General features: G+C 37.4%; 1 protein-coding gene across 2 annotated transcripts in view; it reads left to right on the top strand.

Annotated features, from left to right (window-relative positions):
- The first annotated feature begins 1,875 nt into the window (after window positions 1-1,875).
- MAEL (maelstrom spermatogenic transposon silencer) overlaps window positions 1,876-11,698 on the top strand; it is a 33,614-nt gene continuing 23,791 nt past the window's right edge. Inside the window, exons 1-5 of one of the 2 annotated variants that reach the window (XM_003785738.3) lie at window positions 1,876-2,007; window positions 2,255-2,347; window positions 3,637-3,736; window positions 4,974-5,129; window positions 6,318-6,359. In XM_003785738.3, the coding sequence (XP_003785786.1) occupies window positions 1,876-2,007; window positions 2,255-2,347; window positions 3,637-3,736; window positions 4,974-5,129; window positions 6,318-6,359 (523 nt within the window). The remainder of the gene's footprint in view (window positions 2,008-2,254; window positions 2,348-3,636; window positions 3,737-4,973; window positions 5,130-6,317; window positions 6,360-11,698) is intronic. The other variant, XM_012802693.2, reaches the window with a different exon arrangement.

The following is an 11,698-nucleotide window of genomic DNA, read 5'->3' as shown; positions in this document are numbered from 1 at the left end:
GATTAAATAGCAGATTAGATACTATAAAATAAAAAAATAGTAAACATGAAGACAGAACAATGAGCACTATGTAAAATGAAACAGAAAAAAGGAAGAAAAAACTGAACAGAACATCAGTGAACTGTGCACAACTTCAAGCAGCCTACAGGGATGGTAAGGAAACTTTTGGGGATGGGTATGTTCATTATCTTGATGGTGGTGATGATTTCACAGGTATACATATATGTCAAAACTTACCAGATTGTACTCTTTAGATATATTCAGTTTATTGCACTTCAATCATGTCTCAATGTTGGAGACACCCCGCCTCTCCAGCCCTGTCTGCCCTGACTGGATCAGATCTTTCAGGAGTCAGGAAGGGACTTCCTGTTCCATAATAAAGGTAAGTGAAGAACCCCTCCAGCCCTCATTGCCACCACAAACACCTGTGGTCCTTGCTACAGGAGACTCCCACAGTCCTTACAAGCTCTGAGACCAGTCTGGAGTGCTTCTAGGAATTCACGCATCTCTACTGCCCCAGATTAGGGGAATAAGGTATGCACTCCACCCCACTCACCAACCCGCCATCCTGAGATAAGAGGAACCTCTTGAGTGTGCCCTGCTCTAGGGGCAAGTAGCCACTGGACTACTCCAACACTGGGGCTCCATCTTAACTCCACCAAGGCCACAACAGCGTCTGAGTGCTACAACCCCAGCAGCACAGACCCTGGACCCACCTGGGAATCCGGTCCTGTACAAGAGGGAAATCAATTCTCACCACCTCACTTCCAGATGGAGGAAGAGTCTCGCAGTTCTGCCCTGCGACAAAGGTTGAACTCACCTTTGAGGTGGTCAGGTTTGCTGCTGCATGCCTTTGCCTGAGCAGGAGAGGCCCTCAAGCCTCTGAGCAGCTGACAGAGTCCCAGATACCTGAGCTTGTAACATTTATAGAAGATAATGAAAATAGACACTTGATTTTAAAGGATATATACCCCAGGTATACACACAAGTAGTAAACTGAGCAGAGAACAGAACCTTCTCTAAGAAACATAACTAACTACAAGAGAATCAGCTAGCACTATTTTAATCAATATGAGAGTTCAGCAGTGTAACTAAACACATCCCATCAATACTAAAATCAATACCTTCTCTACACATCAGCACCAATGAGTTAGAAAATACACTTACATTTCCTCATAAAAACTCCAAAAGTACTGTTACCTAGAAATAAAACTGACAAATGCACCAGACTTTTATGCGAAATTTTACAAAACTTTATTCACAGGTTTTAAGTATTGGCCTCTGTTTTTTACCTAACACTTATTTTTAAATGCACTTAAAAAAAAAAAAAACACCGTTTTCGTGGTTTGTTTTTGTTACTCTTTGTCCCCATTCGACTGTAAACTTCTTAAACGCCTGGACCTTATTTTCTTTGTTCCTTACCCAATACCTTTCACCGTGCCTGGTACAAAGATGGCCCTTCAAAGTTGAAAAACGCTGAAGAACCTGAGGTACCGGCTATTGCCGGTTTTCTCTACCTACTTTGTCGCGTGTTACGCAATAATGTACAGACATCGCTCCAAGGCCTCCACGTGACAACTCATGCACGTGACAACACCTCCCTAGGACTCACCCAGCCAATAAGAACGCTCCGCACCTGTGACACCGCTCCTCTTCCCCTCACCCCCACGAGCACAAGCAGTGGAGTCTTCCAGTCTGAGATTTTTTTTTTTTAAACCCAGCGGGGCCAATGCGCCTGCGCGCCGCGCCCTGATTGGCTGAGTGCTGCGAACTGCACGCGCAGGCGCCGAGCTCGGTTACTAAGGGCGGGAGCCCGGCGAGGGCGCCGGTGGCTGGGTTTGTCTCAGGGCCGCTTCGAAGCTCGCTGCGCTCACCATGCCGAACCGCAGGGCCAGCCGCAATGCCTACTATTTCTTCGTACAGGAGAAGATCCCCGAACTACGGAGACGAGGCCTGCCTGTGGCTCGCGTAGCTGATGCCATCCCCTACTGCTCTTCAGACTGGGCGGTAAGGCCAGAAGGGGATGAGAGGGACGGGCAGGGCAGTTGGGTAAGCGGGAGGACAAGGCACAAGGCAGGAGGGCAAGAGGCCTCGAGGCCGGTGACGGCTTGGATCCTGCTGGAGGGAAAGGAAGGCCCCTGCTGTGGCTTCGGGCAAACCGACGCTGGAACTAACAGTGGGGCCTGAGCACTCGGTCCTTCGTCCTCATGGGTGCTTGCTTCTCTTCTTTGTCTCCCCCTTTAATCTCCCAAAGCTCCTGCGGGAGGAAGAAAAGGAGAAATACGCAGAAATGGCTCGAGAATGGAGGGCTGCCCAGGGAAAGGACTCTGGGCCTTCAGAGAAGCAGGTAAGTTAGCAAGAGAGAAGCAGCCAGCTGTCTGGCACGTAGGCTTGTTAAGTAAATGTTGTTTGAGTGGATATCAAGGGTATACACTGCTGGCTTATTTGAGTGAGCGCAAAGAAGAGTTTCGTTCATTTTTTAACAGCCCCCTCCCCCCCCTTCGGAATACCTTTTTAAAAACCAAGAGGTTCCATAACTTGAACACATGCATGTTGGTATAATTTGGTGGTGAAAGGCCTGGGAAATCTGTTAGGAAACCTGCAGACAAAATACTTTGATCAGGAATGGGAGGGTTTGATATTTAACAATTGTATTAGATGATCTCTAGATGTCTCAACTATTCTATGATTTAAGAGTCTTTTCTCCTTCTCCCCCTCCCTCCCCCCCTTCCACCTAGAAGTAGTTTAGACCATTCCTTTTAAAACACCTGAAACCAAGCCAGCTGCTGTGTTAGAAATACTGGAATGAGACTTGGAGATGTTGATGTATATATGTTTACTCTAAAAGAGTTGAATAAAGCGTATTTGAGTAAATTTCCATGTAGTAGAATGTTAAAGTACAAAGTAACTTCTGTTTTTCTTGCTAATTTGCATGAGAGAAGTGCAGGGTAATTGTGGTCCACCTCACCTCCCAACAGGTGTTTTTGCATTCTTACATGGTAAAATTCCATCATTAAAGTTTCCACACTGGATTGACATTCAAGAGAGCTTTTTGCTTGCTTTAGGTTAGAGAGATTTTAATTGTATGGACCTTATGTTTTGAGTAGAAGCTCTAGAAAGCTGAATTTGTATTTAGTTGTACTTGTGAACTTTTATTTTTTTTCTTACTATAATTTATTATATTTCTCCTCAGAACCTAAGCTGTGTTGTATAATATACTTCATGTGAGATTGGGAGTCAACGTGATTTGATTTTTTTTAGTGTAGGTAAAAAACAAACAGAATTGTGTTGCACTTTGGGGAATGGTGTTCTTTTGGCCACTGACTTGGCACATAGTAGCTGGCTTAGGATAATTAGCTAGGTAAATCCAGTAATGGGCAAATGACTTTCAGTAATGATTGAATTTATTATTTAGAAAAATATTATGAATAACATTAATGTACTAATACATATTGAGAATGTTTATTGACTTTAATTACCTTTGGATGTTGGTGTTAATGACAAATTATTCATTGAGTATTACCTCGAGAAGTAATCAGTGGACTATTCTGCGGTTATTTTGCTAAATGTAAGTATATGGTTTAAAGTGCCTATAATGGTTTTAAATATGTGATTACTTATTCTCTTCCTCTTTAGAAACCTGTTTCCATGCCACTGAGGAGGCCAGGCATGCTTGTACCAAAGCAGAATGTTTCACCCCCAGATATGTCAACTTTGTCTCTAAAAAGTGATCAAGGTAGAGTAATCCTAAAGTATTTTGCTTAGATAAATTTAGATGCTTAAAACACTATATTATTCAGTAAAAATGATTTCTGTTCATTTTGATCCTCCATTTCAAAGTAATTGTCTGCCTGTGTTAAATATTATGATGCTAAAGTTATAAAAGATCGAGTAATTTGTATTTGTTAAAATAATACTGGAGAGATTGCTTTGAACAAAAAACTGGTCTTGATTTCTGCCACTTCATGTTACTAAACTTGTTTTCTGGGTAGGCACTTAAATACATTTAAATTATAAAGATAGATAGGAGAAATAAGGTTTTTGAAATCTATTGTACATATGGTCACTGTAGTTAATATAATGCATATTTCAAAATTGCTAAGAGTATAGGTTTTAAATATTTACAACGCACAAAATAAAGTGATATATTAATTAGCTTGATTAAATCATTCCATAATATACAAATACCAAAACTACATTGTACCCCATAAATACATGTAATTATTTGTTAATTAAAAATGAAATTTAAATTTCTGGAGGGGAAGTTAAAAGGTTACAATGAATTATTGAGCTAGGCTAGAAGAGAACCAAATTGATAAGGGTCCCTTGCTGTTCTTCTAGTTGTTTTATTGTGTTCTACCTTTGTTGAACACTAATAAACTTTTAATAGTCTTAAATGTGGCCATTCCTGGTAAATAAGAACACTTTACACATTGTCACATCACCTTCATTCTTTAGAGAATTTGTAGGTGATCTTGTGGGTATGGATGAAAAGTAAAGAACTAAATTGTTTATAGTTTATATTACAGGGCTTTTCTATACCGATTTTGTGAAGCTCTTTTTATGTCATTCTGTGATTCAGGACTTGCATTTGCATAGAACTGGCTGCAAGTCTGAATAGTTTTGTTGCTTTATGCACAGTGGTTACCACTTCAATTCTTGATGAGTATAACTATAAAAAATTTTGTGATGATGGATATGTTAATTACCCTGATCACTATATGTTATATGTAGCAAAATACCACTGTATGGCCCATGCACATGTATAATTCTTATTTGCTTAAATAATAAAATAAAATTTTTTATTTATTTAGTATAGTTGATTAGTTTTCTTTTTTAGCTCATTTAGGAATATAAGAACAAAATGGTTCTAAAACATTTTTTTTCCTTGAATTAAAGAGGTTTTTGTGGAAGGGAGTACATTGGAGATACTTATTTGTTAATTTTGTCTTGCACATGTTTTTCCTTTTTAGCTCTCCTTGGAGGCATTTTTTATTTTTTGAACATTTTTAGCCATGGCGAGCTGCCACCTCATTGTGAACAACGCTTTCTCCCTTGTGAAATTGGCTGTGTTAAATATTCTCTCCAAGAAGGTATTCTGGCAGATTTCCACAGTTTCATAAATCCTGGTAAGTAACCAGTTAGAGTAGATAGTAGATATTAAATGTTTTTTTTTTTTAATCTTGACTTCATTGGTAATAGTATTTGTTGTCTTAAAAGCTGAATGATGGACAGCTGGGTTCTTAAAATGTATCAAGACTTCACAATACTTAGTTGAAAAACTGTTAGGAGTAAGGTGTTGACAAGGGTTTTTGGTTTAGGCTTTTAACCTCAGATAAGCATTAAAATTGAGTGACTGAATAATGCATACCTTGCTGTTTGCTTACCTGTGGCCTTACATCTTGGAATTTTTCTGAAAGCTTTTTCTGCTTTGATCTTTTCCTTCTCTACCCTATCCTTCAGCTCAGTGCACTAGTTTTTTAAGCTGTTACTACCTTGTAACTTTGAGGAAGTTACTCAGCCTCTCTAAACCTATTCACTATAAAGTAGGGATAATACCTATTGGAGGGCTGTTTAAAGGAATAGATGACAAAGTATGGAAATAGCATAGTACTTAATAGACTCTCAGTTGTTATGAGCATCTCTCCTTCTTACTACACTCCATTAAAAGCAAGATAGGTAAGAAGACATAACATTTAATTCTGTTCCCAAGGGGATAGATAGTAGTTCAGGTAACACCATTCCCTTTAAGGTAAGTAGGAGAAATACGGAAGAAGAAATTGGGGAAAGAACTTCATCTTTAGTTTTATCGATCATTTTAAAATTGATTGGGATTTCTCAGCACCTTTTTCTTCTCATTTTTAGATAACAAAAAATGAATCATCCTACTCATACTTGTGAGCATTAGAAGAAGTCAGATAGCTACTTTTTACCGTATGAGTTGTAAAACATTAAAAAGATAGAATTTGGAGACTTTTCCCCCCTCCACAATGCATATCATCTTACTGCATCAGGGGTTTCACAGTCTTTGAAGCTCATTCATGGACTCCTAGATAAAACTCTTCTGGCACAAACTTTGTTTACCTAATTTTTTTTGTCTATAAGGAGTAACTTCTAAATGTAGCTTACGCATACCTTTGGTTTAAAACAACGTGATGAAGGTTTAATGTTTTATATATTTATGTAATAATCTTTTATATATTTACGTAATAAAATTTACCTATGTTATGACTTGATCATCCTATGGTGTATTACTATATCACAACTAGAGAATTTTTGTATTTCTGCTTTTCTCAGCAAAATATTTTATATTTTAGGTGAAATTCCACGAGGATTTCGGTTTCATTGTCAGGCTGCAAGTAAGTATAAGGGAATAGGGTAGGATATATGCATTGAATACATGCATACTTAGTTAAAATGTATTCCTTTGGGTGGTGCCTGTAGCTCAGTGAGTAGGGCACCGGCCCTGTATACTGTGGGTTCAAACCCAGCCCTGCCAAACTGCGGTCATGGCTGCTCGGGAGGCTGAGGCAAGAGAATCTCCTAAGCCTGAGAGCTGGAGACTGTGAGCTATGTGTGACACCGTGGCACTCTACCAAGGGTGACAAAACGAGACTCTGTCGCTAAAAAAAAAAAAAGTGTTCCTTTAACTTATACAACATAAGTCAGGAAAAAATAACTTTAGTTCTTGTTGGAAAGTATATGGAAATGATAGGTGATGTCTGTAATCTTTAACAGTTAAATTTTGTAGACTTACTGTATAATATGCCTTTTCAGGAGGCATATTATACATACATGTTATGTATATATATCCTTCAACCTCAAGGTCAGCTGCTTTTAGTGGTTAACATATTTAGTAAAGTCTTTTAAGAAGTCTCAGATTATCTAGATTTAGGGTTTTTTTCAGGGATATCCATTCAGTATTTTTAAAGTTGTTGCTGGGAGAAAGGCTGGAGGAAGGCAGACATGGTATATGGCATACCTCTTGGGGGTGAGACACAAGTATAAGAGGAACTTTGTTTAACAGATGCAATCAGTGTAACCCAATTCTTTGTACCTTCAATGAATCCCCCCCAAAAAACAGTAAATTTTTTATATAAGGAAAACAAGTTCTTCATAGTTCCGCAACCAAAGGGCATGACTGTGTATGTCTAAGTTCTTAAACTACTTTAAGCAGTTTACTCTTTGCTTAGGATGGCAGTCATGATAATAGGTTTATTTTTTAATATGTAGTAATTCAAAAGTGTCATTGTTTTAGTAGGGACCAAGTAGTGCTTCCTGTATCTGAAGTATTTTTTTTTACTGAAAAATATGGACAACTAGGCCATAGAAGTGTTTGAAATTAGAAATAAGCTTTTCAAATATGCCATAAAAAGCAGCTATATTATACTTGTAATGGAGCTTTTTATAAATGAGAATATTTTGGGCTCACTTTTGGTTGTGTATTTTGAATTTTTTCCAATCTTAGTGAAAAATGTGTACTCATCTGTTATTTGTTGGCCTGGAACAAGGACTGTAGGCTGTGCAATTAGAGTGTAAAAGAGATTTTTTAGCGGGTCCCCTTATATCACTCTAAATAAAAAGAAAATTTGATATGGAAGAAAAATCCTATAGTTGCTTTGGAGTGTGAACATAGTTAATCTTCCCAAGTGTTGCATTATCTGAAGTTATCAAATTAAATATAGGGTAGAAAAAAAAACCATAAGTAGAAATTTAGCTGCAGAATTAATTTTCACATTTTTACTTAAATTGTTTCTGGTTTATTCATTGAATGCATTGCAATCCCTACTGTGTCCCAGACACTTAATGTAAGTGGGTCACTGGCTTACTGTTTCTTTGCTATTTTGATTCTGATAAATCCTTTTTAAAACTCTATTTTTAAAGCACTATTTTTACAACCTTTTCAAATTAATCAGATTAACAGAGTGTGGCTCTTTACAAAAAACTATTAAATACTCGAGGAATGTTTTCTTAATTTATTGCTCAAACTAATTGAAACAGCACAGTGTTTCTCATTAAAGGGTAACTTAAAATATTTGGTGCTTACCAATGTAAGCCTGTCTTAAATTGCCAATTTGATAACCCTGGGAAATGTGCCAATTAAATAAGATAAATGACTATTAGGGAGACAGCTGTATCAACATAATAACTAAAAAATGTCTATGCTGATGTAATTGAGCTGATTTGGAGGAGAATGTGTTTCATACAGTAACACAGTAGAACAAAATTATGTGTGGATGTGATGAATTTGAGTAGTAGCTAAGGAACGTGCATATAGATGTTTCCAATGCCCCTGTAGTATCTAATATTTTATGAAGTATGAATGTGAGGGTATGTCTTCGTTCTCTTTCTCCACTTCAGCCATAGGAGCTCTGCTTCCCTCCATTTTACTGGTTAATGATTTTCTCCAGAGACATCTGCTTTAAAACAAAGCCTTCAGCTTCCTGTACAAAAGGTTCATCAGCTTTTCAAATGAAGTGTCATACACACAAAGATGATAACAGTCCTTTAAGATACAAAGAGTATCAATGAATGGCAGTGGATCCTACAGTCAGCTATAAAAATAGCACATTTGCTAGTACCATTGAGGTCCTTATCAGTGTGTCTGATTGCATCACATTCCCCCTTTATTAGAAAACCACAATTCTGATTCTTTTTGCTGATCATTTCTTTTCTGAGTACTTATTACATGTACATCTGTATTTAAATGATGTGTTTTAATTTTGTTTCAATTTTTATATAATCAACGTTGTATATACAGGATGGCCATGAAGTTCATGTGCAATTTAAATAGTTATATTTTTTAATGCAGTCTTTTTTCCATTTTCTGTTAAATTGTTTTTCTTATTGGGTTGTGGAAGTTTAACATATCTTTGCTTACACATCTTTTAAATTGTGTGCAAATACCTGTTTTCAGTTTATCTTTTGTGTTTTTCACTCTTTTTATGGTATCTTTTAATGAACAGATGTTTATATTTTTAATTTTGTAGGGATAGGGTCTCACTGTGCTGTCCAGGCTGGAGGTCAGTGGCTGTTCATAGAGGCAATCATAGCACACTGTAACCACCATGTCTGGGCTGTAGCTATCTTCCTGCCTCACTTTCTCAAGTAACTGACTACAGGTGCATGCCACCAACCCATACTTGTTTTTCTTTTTAACTTAGTAAATGTATCTTTTCTTATTTGTGGGGTTTTAGGTCTACTTTAAGAATTCTTCTCTACCCTAAGGTCTCTATTGTCTTCTAAAAATTATAAAGCTTTTTTTTTCTTATCCAGATTTATGTCTGGTATGTGGTAGATATTCACTTTCATATTTTCCCCCCACATGGTTAATCCATTGTCTCAGCATCATTTATTAAATAATAAATTTGTTCCCCAATATGTAGCATCTCCTGTATCATGTCATGGCCTTTTTCTTCTCTTTAGACTGTTTTTTTGGTCTACTTGATTTTTTCTTTTGGTAGTGTTACCATATTCTTAAACAATAGTTGCCAAGTCCTTTGACTTTGTCCTTTTGGAATACCATGTCCCTTTTTTCTCCCATATTCAATTTAGAATCAGTTTTTCATGTTTCACAAATTACGTCATTTTAGAAAAAAAAGGTATTTTCATTATATTGAGTCTGTGAACATGGTGCTACCCTGTTTTTAGGTCTGTAATGTCTTTCAACAGAGTTTATAATTTTCTCCATAACCTAATGTCTCTTGTTGAATTTATATCCTAACTTTTTGCTGCTATTACAAATAGTTTCTTGCAAATATGTTTTGTGGTTTACTTTTATATTTTGATTTATCCCACCCATTTGCTAAAGTTTTGAGTTTTTAATAAACTGCTTATTATAATCATATCTGTGAAACCACTTCTTATTCTTTGTAATCCACATTATCTTTATTTAAATTTTTTTTAATTTGTTTGGTTGTAGTTTGCAAATTAGGACCTTTAGATTTTTTTTCCCTATCAGTGAATATGCTATTTGCTGTAGTTTTCCTTATCCCTCCCATTTTTGTTGTACATTGTTTATCAGGATAAAGAACTTTCCTCTTAAGCTTTAACCTCATTTTCTTGTGCTTCGTGTTTTTGCACTTAACAGAAGCTGGTTTTTGAAAATTAGAGATTTGGGGCGACACCTGTGGCTCAAAGGCGTAGGGCGCCAGCCCCATATACTGGAGGTGGTGGGTTCAAACCCAGCCCCAGCCAAAAACTTCCAACAAAAAAAAAATAGGTGATTTGTGGTAATTCTGCATCAGTCTATCAGTGCCAGTTTTCCAACAGCGTATACCACATTTTGGTAATTTTTGCAATATTTCAAACTTTTGTATTATATCTGCTGTGATGATCTATAATAAACTTTGGTGTTAACTGTTGTAATTTTATAGGGGTACCACAAACTGCCTATGTGATATGGCACATGTAATAAATGATGTGTGTGTTCTGACTGTTCCAATGACTGGCTGTTCTCCTATCTTTCTCCATGAGTCTCCCTATTCCCTGAGACACAACAGTGTAGAAATTAGGCCAATTGAATAACACTACAGTGACCTTTGTATTCAAGTGAAAGGAGAGACCTGTGTCTTTCACTTTAAATCAGAAGCTAGAAATTATTAAGGTGGCGAGGAAGTGATGTCAAAAGCCAAGATAGGCCGAAAGCTAGGCCTCTTGTGCCAGACAGCCAAGCTGTGAATGCAAAGGAAAAGTTCTTGAAACAAAAGTTTTTTCAGTGAACATGCAAGTGGTAATAAAGCAAAATAGCCTATTGCTAATATGAAGAAAATTTTAGTGGTCTGCTGGATAGAAAATCACACCAGCCCCACATTCCTTTAACCAGCGGTTCTCAACTTGTGAGTTGCGACCCCTTTGGAAGTCGAATGACCCTTTCACAGGGGTCACCCAAATACATCCTGCATATCAGGTATTTACATTACGATTCATAAATAGCAAAATTACAGTTATATGAAGTAACAACAAAAATAGTTTTGTGGTTGGGGGTCACCACAACATGACTAACTATATTAAAGGGTCACGACATTAGGAAGGTTGAAAACCACTGCTTTAAACCAAAGCCTAATCCAGAGAGAGGCCCAGACTGCCTTTAATTCAGTGAAGGCCAAGACAGATGAGGAAGCTGCAGAAGAAAAGTTTGGGGAGAGTGGAAGTTGATGCATGAGGTTTAAAGAAAGAAGCCATTGCTGTCGCATCAAACGCAAGATGAGGCAGAAGGTGCTGATGTGGAAGCTGCCAAGTTATACAGAAGACCTACGGTAACCAATGAAGGTGGCTACACTAAACACATTTTCAGTCGGGATGAAACTGCCTCCTCTTGGAAGAAGATGCTATTGAGGACTTTAATGACTAGAGGGAAGTAAGTCCCTGACTTCAAAGGACAGACTGACTCTCCTGTTAAGGCTAATGGACCTGGATACTTTAAAGTGGAAGTCACTACTCAATTCACCATTCCTAAAATCCTGGGGCTCTTAAGAATTACACTCAAATCAACTGCCTATGCTCTATATATGGAATAACAAAGTCAGTGATAGCACATCTCCTTTTACAGCATGGTATACTGAATATTCTAAGTTCACTGTTGAGACCTACCGCTCGGAAAAGTTTCTTTGAAAATTTTACTGCTCATTGACAGTGGTCATGTAAGAGAACTGATGAAGAAGTACAAGGAGATTAATGTTTTTGTGCTTGCTAACAC

Source organism: Otolemur garnettii, unplaced genomic scaffold (genome assembly GCF_000181295.1).
Source record: "Otolemur garnettii isolate 467f Iridium unplaced genomic scaffold, OtoGar3 scaffold00016, whole genome shotgun sequence".
Lineage (NCBI taxonomy): Eukaryota > Metazoa > Chordata > Mammalia > Primates > Galagidae > Otolemur > Otolemur garnettii.
Note: the sequence above shows the minus strand (reverse complement) of the source record. Positions and strands in the feature narration are given on the sequence as shown.